At 45.4% G+C, this 18,553-nt stretch overlaps 1 protein-coding gene across 1 annotated transcript in view; it reads right to left on the bottom strand.

The window, feature by feature from the left end:
- The window catches only part of NFXL1 (nuclear transcription factor, X-box binding like 1), a 716,350-nt gene that overhangs the window by 304,185 nt on the left and 393,612 nt on the right, over positions 1–18,553 (bottom strand). Inside the window, exons 14-15 of the mRNA XM_085642145.1 lie at positions 9,671–9,830; positions 4,575–4,666 (exon numbers count right to left, since the gene is read on the bottom strand). Of these exons, the coding sequence (XP_085498271.1) occupies positions 4,575–4,666; positions 9,671–9,830 (252 nt within the window). The remainder of the gene's footprint in view (positions 1–4,574; positions 4,667–9,670; positions 9,831–18,553) is intronic.

Genomic DNA, 18,553 nt, shown 5'->3' with positions numbered 1-18,553 from the left:
CCACCAAGTGGCTCATTGGATCATAGCTGAGAAAATTTCCAGATCCAGTCTGACGCGTGAGGATATTCTAAAGGTGAGGGATTTGTGGTTAGATAGATCTACCAGAAACAAGTTTCAGCATACAGGGTGCAAGATTGAACTTTTTTAAACACTGTATGTGCCTCACATGCTTTTCTTTCTGGTATGCTGTAAGATGAGGTTGATGAATGGCTGTTTGCCTCAAACACGTTCAAAGGAGTGATTTACTTCCTAACGGAGCAAACTTCATTCAAACTCAACTGGATGTTTGAAATCGAAAACACACTTTCTAATGGTGCTCCATAGCTGATCCCTTCACCATGTCTTGATCTTCCCAACACCCTGGTAGTTTCCTTCATCCATTTGTCTTACACTTTGCACCCAGCCTTTCCTTCACTCTACCTTACCTCCTTCCCTGTCCCCATCAGGGAGTTTCCCTTACCTCAGTAACACCTAGATTTGGCTTGTTCTATTTATCCTTAGCACACAGTAACAGTTCTTTAAGGCTTGTGATTCCAGTTCATCCCCAGCTTCGTCTTTGCTCTCCCATAATAAGACTGTTCCTGTGTCTGCCCCAGTACTTTGGTTTTCCTCTATAAGCAATGGCAAAAAGCGGTGACAGGCATTTATTAGGTTTTCTTTGAAGAACTGTCAGCTTGATTCACACTGTATCAGCACACAGAGAGAGAGAAGGGAAATGACGAAGGCTGTGAAATATGGCAGTCCAGCCTCGAAGAAAGAAGGCTCAGTGGGCGGAAGGCAGATATTAATATGTGAGACATATCATAGGTCCAACCTGACTCCACAGTTCATCCTTCTGAAGTTCGTAAAATTAGTACTATTAAGTTTGGCAGGAAAAGCACTTTCAAACAACATTAAAGAATTGGGTTTGTGATGTACGACAAGAAAACAATAAACAGCTTATGAAACAGAGCATGCCACAACCAGTACTGCATCAATACCAGTTCTCATGTACTAAGTAAAATGGCAGTTCTGATAATAATATCGAAAAAAAAACATTACTAAGAAGCTTAGCGATATTGGCAGTGCAAATCACAACGCAAGGTGACTTTTTAAATAAAAATACATACATTACATTAACTACTGCTTGAAATGTCTACCCAGCAGCATACCAGAAAACATATCTTTGTGTAAAGTGTGTGTTTGTTTGTTTAGTGCCCCATTTCCCAGTGATGAGAGGAGCTATGACTGAGCACTGCATTTGTTCTGAGCAAAAGAAAACCATCATCGATAGAGTGTGGGCTACAGGTGCTTTCCTAAGTGCGCTGGGTATGCCGAGATGTGTGTCCTGGGCTCACTGTGCCACTGGATTCAAGCTAGCCTGACTGATATGGGGTGATGCACCGATACCGGTCCTAGAATCCTTGTTTCCAGTCCAGGAAGGACCTGGCTTGGCAATTCGGGCTGGACTGTTCCCATGAGGCACAGGGTCAAGACTGATTTGCATATGGCCGGGTCTAAACTTGGGTGGCATGGTGAGCAAAAGAACAATGGATTTAACACAGATCTCTTGACTGGGGGTGAATGTTTGATGTGCTCTGCATTCCATCCATCGTCTGTGTGTCTGTTGCATCATCGACCTAAGTGCGCCGGTGATGCCCAGACGTGGGTCCCGGGCTCACTATGCCACTGGATTCAAGCTAGCTTGGTTGATGAGGGGTGATGCCGTCCATCGTCTGTGTATCTTCTACAGGTGCTTTCACACCATACAGCATGCATGTGTTGTCCCCAAACAGCCAGACTAGCGGAGAGCTGCAAGTTATTACAGGCAATAAAAATAACAGAGGAAATAGGTGCCCTAACCATTGGCTGGCTATGTTACTGTAGCAATATGTGCACTTCACTTGGTTGATTGAATTGTTGTAGCAAAATTAAGCTTTGAGGCACTTCACAGGTTTTGGGACTCCACTTGTAAAGTGCCAGGCTGCCTCTTTTAAGTGGAGTTCAGAAAGATACATTGTGCTCCGGGTCAGATGATTCAAATCACAGAGCTGCAAATTGCACTCCTCTCTGCATCAGGGGTATCAGCCCAGAGAACCAGGTTCTCAGCTGTACCCCAGTTCCAATCACCTTCTCCATTAGGCGGTTGGCCAGAGGCATAAACTGTAGCTTGTTCAGCTTCCAACACGGGATCCCCGATGTTGCCTCTTTCTTCCACTATTCTTCTGAATCTGGTAATCTCCCATCATCCTGCCCCCTCTTCCTACTTTCACTCCTTACACAAGCTTTCTGTCTGCACATCACTTCTCTTTAAGCATCACTTTTTTTTTGCGGTTTTATATAGCGTGAACTCGACCCGAAGAAATGGAGTGCCTTACATGAACACCAGTTGCTTTACACAAAGACACATTCATTTTTTTGGTAGACACGGGGAGATTAAGTGATTTGCCCTGAATCACAAGGTGTTGGGCCGACCACGAGGCTCGAACCTGGTTCCCCACCACCAAAGTCGGCAGCTCTGGCCGTTAGGCCACAACACCCCTCTTTCAGTCTCCCCCTGGGCTCTCCTCCTCTCCTTTCCTCTCTCCTCGCTATCTTTTCCTCACCCCTCTGCCACCCATGTGTGCACCCTATCACCTTTCCCATACATGTTACTGCAACCTTGTGTATGCCTTCCCTGCTGCCCTGTAAATGCCGCCACTTGAACGTTTCGAACTGGCTGGTGCTGGTCCCCAGGCCCCACACAACGGCATCCCTCTTCCACCTCAAACAGGCCCTGTGCATGCTTCACCTGCCAGCGTTGGCCCTGCATCACACGGCATGCTGCCCCCGTCCTCTGCACGATCCCGGTCACCTTGATCCTTCCACTCTGTGCATTTTCTTCTGGTCTGTACCTGCTCCTCTGGTTGGTCTTGTGTTCCTACGTGTGCTCCCCGTGCACGTACCATGTTTGCTGTCTCAATCGGCATTCATGGTATAACCTTCGTGCGCTGGAGACGCCAGGGTATTCTCCCATTTGTACAGCGCCCTCTCCTATTGGTACTACCCTCCAACCCCTTGACTGATGGCCGTGCATTCTGGAACTGTGCTGTATGTACTTGGTGCTCTCCACTACTGTGTGAATACTTGTTGTATTAAGTTATGTTAACTGGATTTGTAGAGTGCGGCTTATGACCAGATAGGGTGTCCAGGCACTGGAGCAGGTGCGCGAGTTGTGAGGGGGTTTAGTTAAAGAGGCAGATCTTCAGCCTCTTGCCGAATTCAAGAAGCGAGGAGAATGCCCTACTGTGTAGTGGAAGGTTGTTCTAGGTTTTGGGTGTGATGTGGGAAAAGACTGGGCCACCCTTCTGCTTTTGCGGACACGGGTGGTGTGTGCGAGAGAGTGAGGCTGAGTGAGGGTCTCTGGTGGGTTGGTGGAAGTGAAGGTGGCTGTTGGAGGTATGCTAGTGCTACGTTGTGCAGCACCCTGTATTTGTGCGTGAGGAGTTTTTGTGTATCAGTTGTGCTTCCAAGCCCGATGGATGGTGTCCGTCCAGAGTGGTCAGCTGAGATCTCTTTATTGCGAACTGCTGATGCATGCCTCTGAAAAGTGCAGCAGTCCTGGTGAGAAGTGCCCCTACCGTCTCATTAAAAAAGTCACCAGGAGCGTGGTGTGAGCACTCTAAGTGTGAGTGGGGGTTGGGTCTGTGAATGTGTTGGATGAGGGTTGTTCCTGTGTAAGGGTAGTGTGCATATTGTGCCTCTGAGAGTGTGGGGTGAGTGCTTTGTGTGAGTGGGGATGAGTGCTGTGGCAGTGTGAGTGAGGGTGAGAGCTGTCCAGGGGTGCTGTGCCTCTGAGGGTACAGCGAGTGCTATGTGATGACAGAGTGAGTGTAGATTGAGTGCTGTGTGAGTGTAGTATGCGCATTACCTGTTGTATGTGAGTAGGTCAAGCACTCAGTCTGATATGTGTGAGCATAGGGTAAGCCATATGCATGCCTGAGTGTCAGGCGAGCGTTGTGGCCTGAATGCTGTACCTATGTAAGTGTAGGGTGAGCACTGTGCGACTGTAGGCTCAGCACTCTCTGAGTGTAGGCTGAGTAATGTAGGCTGAGCACTGTGCCTCTGTGAAAGTTGTGTGAGTGGTGTGCCTTTTATGACCACAGAGTAAGTGGTGCGGCTCACTTTGGTGCTAAGACATGAAACACAGGCACAAATGCTGCCTTGTGCATTCCTTAGATGGAATGTCTTATACATTAAAACCAGACCCAACCCATTGGAATTGCCAGTGCTTGTTCTGTGACAGGGTCACTAGCAGTGGTGCATTTTCTTTTTTACACCAGCAGCATCCCAGCAGAGCAGATTCTACTGGTGAGCAGTATTTCTCTCTCCTTTAGCAGAAACAGCTGAAAGGATACCCATGGTTTTTGTATGATAATTAGTGCCGGTAGTTGTCCCATTTTCCTTTTATTAATCTGAGACAATGGTTTTTACAAATGTAGCACAGATGAGGCCCCTGTTTTAGGAAAAACTAAGATCACAAGCACAGCAGATTTTTACTGACGTACATTTAATACAAAAACTCCTTGACAGATGTAGTTTTTTTATGCACTTACGTTGGTATAGGAACCTTGCAAGGGGGACAAGGCAATGCAGTCTGAATGAAAGCTGGCTCTGAAGGCTGTTCCCATGGACCGGCAGGCTGAGGCTGAAGCACACAAGGAGACACAAGTAACACTTTTACTTCGCTGATGGCTGCAATGGTCTCTTCAACAAATGAAAAATAACCTTATAATTGAACACTCAAATGTGTGCTGCAATTCAGCAGAATTTCATTTGCTGAAAACAGTCTTCATTCAAATGATCATTATTATTATTCCTTTGCAGCTTTAAATATTGCGCGAACTCGACCCGAAGGTATCAGAGCTCTTTACATGAGCACAAGTTGCAACCCCCCGCACTCCCCCACAAGCTCTGCGAGCATCTTGTGGGTCCTCCCCCCGTTCCTTCATTTCCATCATTTGATTGATTGATTGATATACTTTATTCGATAACAAGGTATCATAAAAGTAGATACAATACAGCATAAGTAGAACCATAAAAATTAATAAAAACATATACAAATATGCGTAAAATTTTCTTAAAAGTGCATAGCTAAGAATAATAGCACAATAAGTAAAAAACACAGAGAACTTAGGGGAATGAAGACAAGCAGAAACATATCAATTAAAAAGGAGCTATTTCATATAGTGGTACAGTTACACAGTATTGCAGCCTAGAGAATACTTGGTTCAACAAGCTTAGTTCGTATTTGCCATGCTTTCCCAAGATATTTAGCCACCCCACAAATTACCAACGTGGATGTGGTATCCGTTGTTAGGATACGAAGGGCCACTGACGACTGCCTGGTTCCCAGATTTCTACATACTGGGCTCAACCAGCGTTTTCTGGGCGCCCTATATGCCTTGCAGGCAAACAGGAAGCGGCCCAATGATTCAGTTGGATTAGAACATCCTGGGCAGGCTGTATAATGGGGTTTAGAATTTTTCCAGCTGCTTGTGAAAACGTTTAGGGGTAATGTGCCTAGCCTCATTTTGAGGAACAAAGCTCTATCCCTTGGTAAAGAGATAAAATCAAGAAATGGTTCCCACTTTGGTATTGGCTTGCAAGACAAAAATATATCAGTTAAGGTGCCCAGCTTTGGATTTTTCAGGTCCGCTGCTTCTATATTTGCCCAGTATAGTTTCTTGATGATATCTTTTTGCGGGGGCTGCTGTGAGAGCCATTCTTCTTTTAGCCCTAAGTTAATTACCAAGTCCTTAGATTTTTCAGCCATGAAATCACCCCAAAACCGTTTAAAGCTATGAGTTCGTCGAGGACTGCGGCATAGTTACTAAGTTCCGGGGTCCTTCTAAGACGAACCCAAAATAATAAGGGGCGAAGCCCAACAATATCTTTGATGGAATGACGTCCCAGATCATAAAATAGTGGTTTAAGAGGGGTGGAGACTGGAAGGCCCACAAGCTCTCTCATAAATTTATGTTCTGCTATAACTAGATCAGCAACTCTTTCTGATCCCCATAATTCAGAGCCATAGGTAGCGGCAGACAATGCCTTGCCCTCATATACTAATAAAGCGGGGCTAATAGGCTTAGTAGAGGATAGACGGTAATCTCTAAGGATTGCTCCTGTCACTCTCTTAAAATTTAAAGACATCTTAACAATGTGGGAGTCCCATTTCATTTTGGAGTTAATCCTGACCCCTAAGTAGTCAAAGGCATCTACTTCCTCCAACGGGGTGCCATTTAATGCGATATTGATTTTCTTATGTTTTTTGTTTCTGGTTAGTACCATCAATTTGGTCTTAGTGGTATTAACAGTAAGGCCACGATTATCGCAGAAAGCACTAAACCTATCAAGCAGTTTCTGGAGACCCATGGGAGTTTTAGACATGAGAAGTGTGTCATCTGCAAAGAGGAGGGTAGGTATTTTTTCCCCCGCCAGGGAGGGGGCATCCGCTGGGTCCTCCCTCAAATGGTCTGCCACCCCATTGATAAAGAGGGAGAACAAAGTCGGAGCCATCACACATCCCTGGCGGGCCCCCCTCTGAACAGGAATTCGGTCAGTCAGTTGACCTTCGGTCCCCCATCTAATTCTTGCATATGTACCATCATGCAATCTTTTGATAAACTCCATAAGATATCGTGGTATCCCCATTTCATGTAGTACCTGCCACAATTTAACCCGAGGGACGAGGTCGAAAGCGGTTTTGAGGTCGATAAAGGCCAAGTATAAAGATCCTCCGCCAATCAAGACGGTCTTCCAGTAAGTGGCTACAAATCTGAATACTTGGTCCATAGTACCTACTTTCTTCCTGAATCCTGCTTGTAAGTGTGTTAGGACATTTCCCTCTTCAAGCCAAGTCCCCAATCGTGAATTAAGAACCCTGCCAACCACCTTTTGGGTGACATCAATTAGACTTATCGGTCTGTAGTTGGCAGGGTCCTCTCTCGCCCCCTTCTTGTAAATTGTGACCACCTCAGCGCCCTTCCAGGAATCTGGGACTGCATGGCCATATAACAATAGATTCATTATATTAAAAATAAGACTTGCCCATACTAAAGGGTCATGAAGAATCAAATCTCCTGGCAGGCCATCTGGGCCTGCCGCCTTCCCAGGTGCTATGCTTTTAATGGCGAGCTGAACCTCCGCAAGTGTGAAGAGATCTGTTAGATCAGGCTGTGAGGAGATTAGGTTGAGATCTGGGCTAACAATCACGAGGTGGTCGGGCTCTGCCTCGTTACAATATAGTTTTGAGAAGTGCGCAGACCACTGCTGCTTGGTTATGTTATTGGGAATTGGATCAGAGTCTCTTCTGGTTAGTTGGGTTATTAAAGTCCAGAAGGTACTAGAATCTTTTAAAAAGGCTGCCTTCTTTAACGCTTGCCAATGATCCTCCTCCCAAATCCGTCTAGCCGCTTCTGTAGATTTTTTGTAAGCTTGTCTAGCCAGCCTAACTGCTACAGAATCTCTTTTACGTAGGGCAAGTGAGATCGCCTTTCTCCGGGTTCTGCATTCAGTAGTGTACCATGGATTGCCTCTCTTAGCTGGAAGATTTATACCAGCCTTTGATCCTTTTATTTTAAAATGAGAGCCTATGTCCTCGATTAATGTTTTATAGGAATTATTAAGGTCTGCACAATTTGTCTCTACCGACGTAGCATTAAGGAGAGCAAATTCTGCAGCCTTAGTGGCCACTTGAGAGTTTATGGAAGCTAGGATGTCCTCATGACATGATACTTTGTGCCATTTCAACCTTCTGTTGCAGTTTGTAGGAATTACTACTTTTGAGGTTAAATTCAAATTTGAGGAGTTTAACCTTGTGTGCCATTTTAAAACTGCACAGAGGGGATTATGGTCACTATCTGGCATCTGTTCTACCTTCATGTCAACCACATAGTCCCAAGATTTTGCGTCTATAATGATATAATCAATGCGCGATGGCCCATTTAATCTATTAAAGGTCATAGCCCCATGAGGATCAGAGAGGGTTCTTCCATTTAATGCTCGGAGGTTGAATTCCAGGGTGAGACCAGTAATCTGTAGTGCCCTCGCTGTCCATCTCTTGATGGAACTCAGATTTAAGGGAGGGATACAGTTTTTGGTATCATCCTCAGCGAGACCCAGAAGATCTGCGTCTCTTAATGGTTCATATGTGCAGTTCAGATCGCCACCTAAAATAATATTAGAGAGTGGGGGGGTACCTGACAAGGCATTTTCCAGAGTGGAGATGGTAACAGAGTTAGGACGGCAGCATTCCCCTCTCCTATGATTTTTAAGCAACCAATGGAAGTACAACAGGTGAATTTTAAAGCATTGCTAAGATGTTAAAGGCATTGTTGACTGGTATTGATAAAGGCGAAAGCCGAAACATGTTTACCGGCAATAAATCATGAAAATATGATCCTGCGAGTGCTCCGTGACCTGTCGGACGTAAGATATATATATATATATATATATATATATATATTTATATTAACTTAAAAAAAACCATAGGTTTCACACATGTTATAGTTAGCTGGACATTTCACTCGTAAAAAACCAATGAAATTCCCCCGTTATAGTTAGTTCAGATAACTATAACTCGTGCGCCCGCAATCCACTGCTCATGACGTCACATATTACATCACTCATGACATGGTCAGTGGCATCACTCATGACATCACTGATGACATCATCCTTGTGATAGAGTGGCGGTCGCGCGAGTTATAGTTATCTGAACTAACTATAACGGGGGAATTTCATTGGTTTTTTACGAGTGAAATGTCCAGCTAACTAGAACATGTGTGAAACCTATGGTTTTTTAAGTGAATTTGCAAGGTTTTTTAAATGCTAAGTTATGTATGTATTATATTTTTTATATATTTATTTTTCAATAAACTACCTATGTATATAGTTCTAGATTGACTGTATACTGTAATATGGAATGGCTCGTTTAAAATGTTATTTTTAAGGTTTTTCACCGTGCGCGCACGGTGCGCGCACCCCGCGCATTTTTGAAAAGAAAATACAATGTTTTTTTCACCCTTCGGGGTCCTTCAGGGACCCCCTGACAAAGGCTAGGGGGTCAGGAACTCTCTACCCTGCCCCCTTTTCACGTTCTCCACCTTTCTTTTTCACTGTCACACACCAAACACACAAAATGGCGGCCGACACTTCCTGATTTCGACCGATTCGAATGTTGACTAACATGTAACCACCAATCAGAATTGCGCTCGCGCACGTTAGGGTGCGCGCACGGTGCGCGCCTATAGATATTTATGTACTTTTAACTGCAATTTTCTCAGGAACTACTGAACAGATTGACTCCATATATGCAAAAGGCACATCCCTGACCTGAGGACTACCTCTTTGCCAAATTTTAAGTAATTCTGTTCAGCCGTACGGGCTGTACCTTCAACTACAGGTCCTATGGGAAAATGCATGGGGAAAACGCGTTTTGGGACCCCCCTTTTTTCTCAGCACCCGCTTGACGAATCACCCCGAGGCTTTCAGGGTAGGAGCTGAGCGGAGCGCCCCATTAGTTTTGAAAATATATATATATATATATTTTTTTTCCTGGAGTTTCCGACATCAGATCTGGCGATGAGACGTTTCTGCTGTTCTTAGAAGGCAGAGAACGGGTTTTAAGAAATTCCAGACGATTCCTTACCAGGCTAGTTTGCTTGACAAGTGCTTCATCGTGGCAAGGGGCCGGACACAGGTGCCCGCACGTCTGTAGGACCTTCTGGCAGGACTGGCGACATGGAGGGCAAGGGCCAAAGTGGCATCTGTGTCTTTCACGAATGTTGTGATGGCAGGTAGGAGGATTACTGTGGGGAAATCAACCTCGTTTACATACACAAGAAAAGCATGGAAACAACACTGTTTTCACAGAAGAGTGGCAAAACAATAACATATTTAACATTTTCATTTCTTGGCATAAAAAGATATTGGTTCCAGGCTTCCAGTAGCCATAGCTTCAGATTACGATTCCCATGAGTTTCTGAATAACGGAAACTAGCCCTGAATCAATTCTGACTACAGTAAAAGCTATATAAAACAGATATGAAGAGTCGCTGTAAATCTGAATCATAAACAGCGTCCCAGTATAGATCTTTCGACAAACATGCCACATGATAAATATCTAAATTCTCCTTTACACTTAATGTTTGGACTTGTTGCTATGTCATACATGTATTATGATTATACCTTGCATTGTGTGATGCTGTGTCTTGCTGCAAAACTTTCATTAAAATTGCTTATACATTTTTTTTAAACCTCCTCTACGCAAAAAGGTACTGAAAAAAAGTATAGCAGCCAAAAACACCAACTTTAGTAGAAAAAAAGGGAGCACCGTGCTGAATTCTCAAAAGTTTTGCAACACTATATTCAAGTTATTCTTTTGATGCCAGCATCACTTAGTTGTGCCAAATTGACTCCCTGTGACCAGGTTACTATGCGGCCTTTAGTAATCACCAAAACGTGTTTTTTTAGCCAAAGGACCAAAGAAAGCTAGATGGTTACAGGCCTCAGTCTAGTGGCATGCAGACATTTATCTAATGGTACACTGCTGATAATTTTTCTCTTGTTTTATGATACATATTGAAAAGCCAGGTAACATGGCTAAACAGTGCAAGAACAGCAAAACACATAAAAATGAATCTTCAAAATTCTAAACATTTTGGTCTACCATCCAAATGAACAGGTTACTTACCGTTGGTACGATATTTCTGGTTGATACTCTATCTCACCGCAGATTCCTCACCTTTTGCATAATAAATCCCTAATCATCCCACTGAATGCAAAATCTTTTAGAGCAGTTCTAAAATGCTCATCTTGGTGGCAGTATGCAACTCTGCACTGACGTCATTCCTTTCTGGAAGTGACGTGTGGCGGCTGCATATAAGCACCACCCAAGCACACTGATGTCACACTGATGTCAGTTGCTTTGTGACTTGTACGGGCCCTCAGACTCAGAGCCCAATGGCAAACTGGTATGACCAGAGTACAGATCTCTAAATTGGGACATTTTAAATTAAAGAGAGCAGTTCACACAACGGGTCGGTGAGGAATCTGCACTTAGAGTATCCACCATAAAGATCATTACCGAAGGTAATTAATTTGTTCTTCTGATGAATACTTCTAATCGCAGACCTTGTGAATCAATACCATAGCAGTCTCCCCCAAGGTGGTGGGTCTGTGAACTGGCTCATACTAAAATGCAGCACCGAGCAGGTAAAATGCCCCTTTCGACAAACTTGATTGTCAATGTAGTAGTGCTTCGTAGTGCTTCGTGAACGTGTGCAATGAAGCACATGTAGCTGTCTGGCAAATGTTAAGGACAGGTCCTACATATACCAATGCAGTGGTAGCTGCTTTGACTCTGGTGGAACGAGCTCGCAAGTCTTCTGGGGGCAGCTTCTTAGCCACTGCATAACATGTTGAAGCGGAGAACAATTTATTGGGAGATGGTTCACTTTTGCAATGCTTTGCCCCTCTATAATCCAGAAAACCCTGCAAAGAGCTGTTTGTCCACTCAATGTTCCTTGGTATGAATGATATAGAAACATATTGCTTTTCTAGGGTGCAATCATTGGAGTCTCTATTACTCCTTCGAGGGGTGAAGTGGAACAAAGAATGCAAGATGGGTGATAGCCTAACCAACACAAGCATTGGCATAGCCAATAGGTCTCGCCTTTGGGATCTTATAAGTGTTTAGCCATGCAGCACATTATCCCCCAATGGCATGCACACACACTGAACATCTTGGCATAATTTTAAAGGTTTTCTTCTTTTTTTAAAGTCTACATGAAACGAGAAATGTTAAAAGTAATGTACATGGTCCTCTGTAACCCCTCGGGTTAGGTTTTCTCTGCAGTGCCACTATGGGACCCAAATAAACATTGATGCCTGGTTCCTCTCAGCAATAAACATTGAATATTCTCTTGGGCTACCACAGTCAACTCGATCCTGACCTCTCTGCCCCAGTTAGTGTCCCAAAAATCTTTGCAAGAGGTAACAAGGCATTTAATTTTAGAATCAATATTGTTCAGCTCTCTGAAACGGAGCGGAGATATTACTTTCAATATTTAGCTGTGCAGAAAAAAGGAAAGCGCTGTGATATTCAAAATTCAGTGATCCAAGCCAGTTCGTCCTCCTAAACTAATTGACTTTGACTCTGGTACCGCTAGCTGTCCAAATCAACTGCTTGTTCGGTTCATTTTCTGGGTGCCTATATTCATGTGTCCATCTTCAAGGAAGAACAAATGAACCTCATCTCATGGTGGGAAGCTAGAGCTACCAGCATCATAAACTGCCTTTCAGTGTAAGTGCTGCCCCCGACTTAACAATATATTGCTGGTGGGGGAGAGGGGGGGAAGGGGGCCAGTTAGAGGTAATTCTTCATAGCTCCGACGGTCCCAGATGAATACTTCCTGATCCTGGACTCGCACAAGCGCCTGTTGTAGTAATTTTGGCAGCACCTAAGCCTGAGGCTTCTCTGCTTGCCTCTGGACTGATATCAAGGCAGAGGAACAGCCGATCCGAGGTCCTAGTGGAGCATTCCCTGCGGCGAGGAGCCGATGGCCATTTTGGCTGAGCAGCCTCTCACTGGAGATTCGGAATACGGGCCCTTCTGGAGGCGCAGCGGCATCTGCTTGACTTTGCCAGACTTGCTGGTGCACGCAGTGGGGACTGAGGAAATAGTGCCAGGCTCTGAGTGAGGCACATCGCGGTCTGAAACACGGCCTGGAGAGAGACTGCAGATGGCTACAATGGTGACGACTGGGCTGCCTGCCTGCCTGCCGCACCCGCACTGCGCAAGGAGAGAGCCTCTGCCACGCAGACAGGGCTGGGTGGTTCCCCACGGTATGGTGATTCGCGGAGACAGACATCAGACTACGAGAGGCCCCCAGGGAGGCAGCCTAATAGGTTGGAATGCCTGCTGACGCCCACAACAATGACCTCAGCTGCCAGGAGAGTAGGAGACATGATGCTGGCCCTGAGAGGTGGGGGCGCTGGGGAGTGTTTTGTGGCCTCTGACTGGACTGCGGCTGCTGCCCCTCTGTTGTGGATTGGAAGGCCCAAGCAGAGACTGCAGGAGATCCCCTCAGCCTGACCCCGAGCGGGCAAATGCAAACGAGCGTGCGCTGCCACGCTAATTGAAAACAGATGGCCCCTGCGCGCTGCTGCTCGGTCCCGCAAGGTGGATGCCAGCACAAGCACGAGTGTAACAAAAGGGCAGACCGATTTCTAAAGGTAACTCCTAGAGCAGCGCTGTGCTAGGCTCGACCTAATAAAAAGGAGTGACTCATTTGGGTAGAAATGACACCAATCCACAAATGTGTCCCAACAGCGTTAGCTCACTGATTTTATAGGGGAGAACTTTGTAAATTGCAGCGCGAGGGTGCAGGCTCCTTACCTGGACAACGCAGAGGAGGCAGTGGGGTCAGACGCTCTGTTCTGTGTGTAGGGGCGGTTGCTGCTCGTTTTTCCGCCCGCCGCTGCCACTGCTAGTTTGCCGCCACACGTTGGGAGCACAGGACTATGGCTACCAGGATTACTGGAGACTCCGCCCCCACCCGCAGGCACTTCCGCGCCCGGAGGCGCTAAATTCGAACGGCTCCCTCGGGGGAGCGGGAGAACTTTGTAAATTGCAGCGCGAGGGTGCAGGTTCCTTACCTGGACAACGCAGAGGAGGCAGTGGGGTCAGACGCTCTGTTCTGTGTGTAGGTGCGGTTGCTGCTCGTTTTTCCGCCCGCCGCTGCCACTGCTAGTTTGCCGCCACACGTTGGGAGCACAGGACTACGGCTCCCAGGATTACTGGAGACTCCGCCCCCACCCGCAGGCACTTCCGCGCCCGGAGGCGCTAAATTCGAACGGCTCCCTCGGGGGAGCGGGAGAACTTTGTAAATTGCAGCGCGAGGGTGCAGGCTCCTTACCTGGACAACGCAGAGGAGGCAGTGGGGTCAGACGCTCTGTTCTGTGTGTAGGGGCGGTTGCTGCTCGTTTTTCCGCCCGCCGCTGCCACTGCTAGTTTGCCGCCACACGTTGGGAGCACAGGACTACGGCTCCCAGGATTACTGGAGACTCCGCACCCACCCACAGGCACTTCCGCGCCCGGAGGCGCTAAATTCGAACGGCTCCCTCCGCGTCGCGGGACGCGCGTGGGCGGTGCCGGGCTAAGCCCGGGCAAAGGGCGGGCCCTCTGTGGCCCTCAGAGGCCTGAAGAGACTGGAATGGGCCAGGTACTTTACACTGTGTTGATCGGACTCCTAACGTGCTTTGAGCATGTAAGACACTTGATATATTGGTATGATTTTGTTTTCGTTGACCTGTTAGTGAGTGCGTAGGTAGATTTCAGGGTACCTGGGTGGAAGTTTAACCTTATAACTGGACAAAATGGTTAAATCAAAAACCGATAAAGTGATGGTGGGTCCAGCTACCCTAGATAATTTCCTGGTCAGGAAAGTAACACAGATTAATAATGATAGACGTGTATCTCTGGGGAAAGGCACCGTGATAGAAGATACACTATCAGAACATTTTTCTATTAGTCAGCCCCAAGATTTTGAAATCAATTCGAGCGATGTCATCCCTACTGACCTTCCAGCCCCCATTTCAGTAGAGGTGGAGGTTCATTCTGACTCCCGGGTGTTGTTAAGTCCTGACATTGGTGTGCTGAATGAGACCCAACCTGAAATCAGACATATGAGATCATGTAGAACACGGTCTCAAAGGGAGAATGGGAAACATAATAATTCTAAGCCAAAAAAGAAGGTTGGTAAGTCAATTACCAGTCCTGCTATAGCAACCCCTTTTGTATTCACGGCCTCCAATGGTATTGGTAATGGAGTAAATCTAAACTCGGATCTGATTGCCTCACTTATTAAAAACTTAGAAGCTTCTTTTATAGTAAAAATGGAGGAGCTCATTAAACCATTAACCATTAAGATTGATAATCTAGCCAAGGAAGTGACAAGGCTGGGTGGTCTGTTATTATCTCGGGAGATTGCTCTGCCTAGTGGAATTGTACACTCTGGCGGGAAAAGGAGAGATATTGCTGAACTTAATGATATACAGAACAAGGGGAGGGGGGATTCTGCTGTTGCAGTTGTCCCAGGATTTGTAACATCTATTCATTCGGATATTCCTGTGGAAACTGTTTCGCAGCAACAATTATCTATAAACCCCCATAGCAGTAGAGCTCCCAGATCTGCGAGGCACAACTGCCATCTTAATTTACCACCAGACTGTGCTCCGTTTGTGGTAGTACTGACTAATGTGCCCCCTTGTGGTACCCACCCTGCATCTCCTTATGATGAATCTTCTATCTCTCTGAAAAATAAGACAGTGTCTTGGCTTAACAAAAACTGCGGTTTTCCGATTTCATATTTTGACCAGATATTGACAGTAAGGCGTGTAAATTGGGTGGGGCCGTCCAAAAAGTCTGGGTCTGGGGATTGTATAGTCGTAAATTTTAAACACCCCCAGCATGTAGCAACTGTACTTTTGAGAGCTTCTGCACTGGTATATAATACGAATAGTATCTGTGTACGCCCCTTGGGTTACTTTTATGCACATTTGTGCAAATCACGTCCGCAACAGAGTTTAACCAGGTGGGGGCTTGAACCTTATACTCCTGTGCAAGAGACTCAACCTCTTCATAATATTACTAATCTCTGTGGTGTAGGTGGACCCATTGGTGCGTTTAATAGGAGCGTCAGTGCTGGACTCTATCAATATGGGTCGAACCTATACACACAGAATAGGTATGAAGTGTTATCCGGTCTTGAGCTGTGCGATTGACAGGGGGCACCTGCAGCTCAGGATATCAGGGCTTCAGGTGAACCTATTAATCCAGATAACCAGGTAGGCAAAATGCCAGGATGTCTTGCTGTCTCCTGGAATATTGTGGGTCTTGCTGCTAAAATGTCTGATGTAAATTGGGTGACCTACATTAAGCAATTTTCGATTATCTGTTTACAAGAGACCTGGGAATTGGGCTGTAACCTCTTCTTAGAAGGGTATAAGGCCTTCTTTGTGCCAGCCTTGCCATCTGTGCGGGGTAGGCCCAAGGGGGGTCTTGTAATTTTTGTATCTATATTAATACCCGGTGAAGTTCGAAGAATTGGAGCACACCATACAGGTGTAATGGGCTTAACTCTAACTGGAGGTAATGTCAGTGTAGGGCTGGTGAATTTCTATAATGCTGTTTATGATAGTGTAGGCAGGAATCATATTTATTTTTTAAATTCCTTTGTTTCTAATTTTATGGAAAATGTGGGCCATAACCTCTTGATTATGGGGGACTTTAATCTGCATCCTTGTATAGACCCATTGCACAAGTGTTTACCAGAAATGGTGTGTGATCGTGCAGATTGTCTCCATATGGAGCACACAAAGGAGGGGGAATTGTGTAATGACTTTTTGAATGACTATGACCTCTCTTTGGCTATGTCATTAAAAGACCCGCTATTTCGTTTTGATACCCCTACTTTTAAAGGGCATGGAAGGGGTACCTTTATAGACCATATACTTGTTTCGCGGATGATGCAAGTTTTTGTGGATTCCTTTTGCATTGTTTTTAGTGAATTTAGTGACCATAACCCTCTTATAATCTGTTTAAAATGTCCTTGGTTTAAAAAAGGTAATACGATCATTAATCAAGGTAGATTGGGTACAACAGATGGGAAGAGGCGGTTAAAATGGTCTATGGTTTCCGCGGATGCCCTCTACAAGAATATCTCTGCAGGGTGTGCAGAGGATATTAAAGTCTGTACAAATGGGGGGGGGTGAACCTAGGCTGGTTCTAGAAGCTTACCAAAATATTTCGGAGAAGGTTTCAGCGTTTTTATCGGTCCCTAATAAACCCCGACCCAATATAGGTCCGAGATGGTTCAGTCATGACTGCACTCTAGCTGCCCGTAATTTGAGGGTCGCCTTGTCAGCATCCCCGAGGAACAGGGAGGTTGTAAAACTCTGTAGAAAGGAATATAAGGCTATTACTGTTGCCCGCAAGGAGTTTCTGAGGAAAGAGGCCTGGGAGGAACTGCTTGATCCCTCCACCTTGAATAGCAGCACCAAATTTTGGGCCCTGGTAAAGAAACCTTTTCTGACTGAGGACCCGGGAGATGGACTGGTTTGTTGTATAACCAAAGAGGAATGGGAGAGTCATTTCAAAAGTCTGTATTATTCAGAGGCCGATGGAACCATGGTCACTGTCCCCTTTGATAGGGACAGTACTGCTATTGTTTTTGATAAAAATGAGGTCTCGGTCGCTATAATGGGTCTTACTGCCAACAAAGCGCCAGGCCCTGACGGAATACCGCCGGATCTTTATAAATCTGATCCAGATTACTGGGCTCCCATTCTGGCTGCTGTTTTTAATGCTGCGGCCATATTGGGTTGTCCGGGGACATGGGGTCTCTCAACAATAGTTCCTGTCTTTAAGAAGGGAGACAGGGGAAGTGCTCTTTGCTATCGACCAATATCCCTAATCGACTCGATGGTGAAGATCATGGGGAGAGTTATACTCCAACGCCTAACAAGCTGGACGAATGAAAATAACATCTTGTCGACCTCTCAATATGGATTTTGTGAGGGGCGTTCTACTATAACTCAATGTCTTAACCTGTTTCTTATACTGAATAAATATACTGTTGTGCATAAAGGAACAATTCACCTTGCCTTCATGGATCTGTCTTCAGCCTTCGACTGTGTCAACAGAGGGAGGCTGTGGCAGACCATGATGGATAAAGTTATTGATAAGGGGATTGTGGAGTTCCTAGCGGATCTGCATAATGACACAAGAGCTAATGTGAGGTTTTCATCGACCGGGGAAACTACAGGAAGTTTTAGTATTAATAAAGGAGTACGTCAGGGGTGTATCCTGGCCCCTTTTCTTTTTAATTTTTATATAAATGATCTAGAGGCTGTTCTACAAGAGGTAAAATCAGACTGTCCTAGAGCTGGTGCGAGGGGTATTCCTTTACTTTTATATGCCGACGATGCGGTTTTAATTTCCCGAAACTCAGTTGGGCCCCACATTTGGCCAAGAAAAAGGGGGAAATGACCAGAGTCAATGCCTCCATCTTCAATATTGCCTCTAAATTGGGGAATAAGCCAAATGTGGCTATGATGAAATTATATAACTCTAAATCCATAGCCACTGTAGTATATGGTAGTGAGATATGGGGCTACATAAATGGCGAACAACTACAAATAGTTGAAAATAATTTCTTAAAGCGTCTGTTATGTGTCCCAGGTAGCACCTCGAATTTAATTGTACATGAAGAACTTGGTTGCCTGTATTTATCCGACATTGTTGGTTTAAAACCACTGCTATGCTGGGTAAAACTATGGTTAAGTGATGGAATTCCTTTAACACATTTGATAGTGGAAGATCTTATATCACTTGATCATGCCATGTGTGTACCTTGGCTTAAATATTTGAAGTCCCAATTTTTGAAGCTTGGCCGCCTGAATCTGTTTGATAAACCGAGGGATATAGTTAAGGGTGATGTTGCAGCAATTAAGAAAGTTTTTTTCCTTG

Source organism: Triturus cristatus, chromosome 2_2 (genome assembly GCF_964204655.1).
Source record: "Triturus cristatus chromosome 2_2, aTriCri1.1, whole genome shotgun sequence".
NCBI classification, from domain to species: domain Eukaryota; kingdom Metazoa; phylum Chordata; class Amphibia; order Caudata; family Salamandridae; genus Triturus; species Triturus cristatus.
Note: the sequence above shows the minus strand (reverse complement) of the source record. Positions and strands in the feature narration are given on the sequence as shown.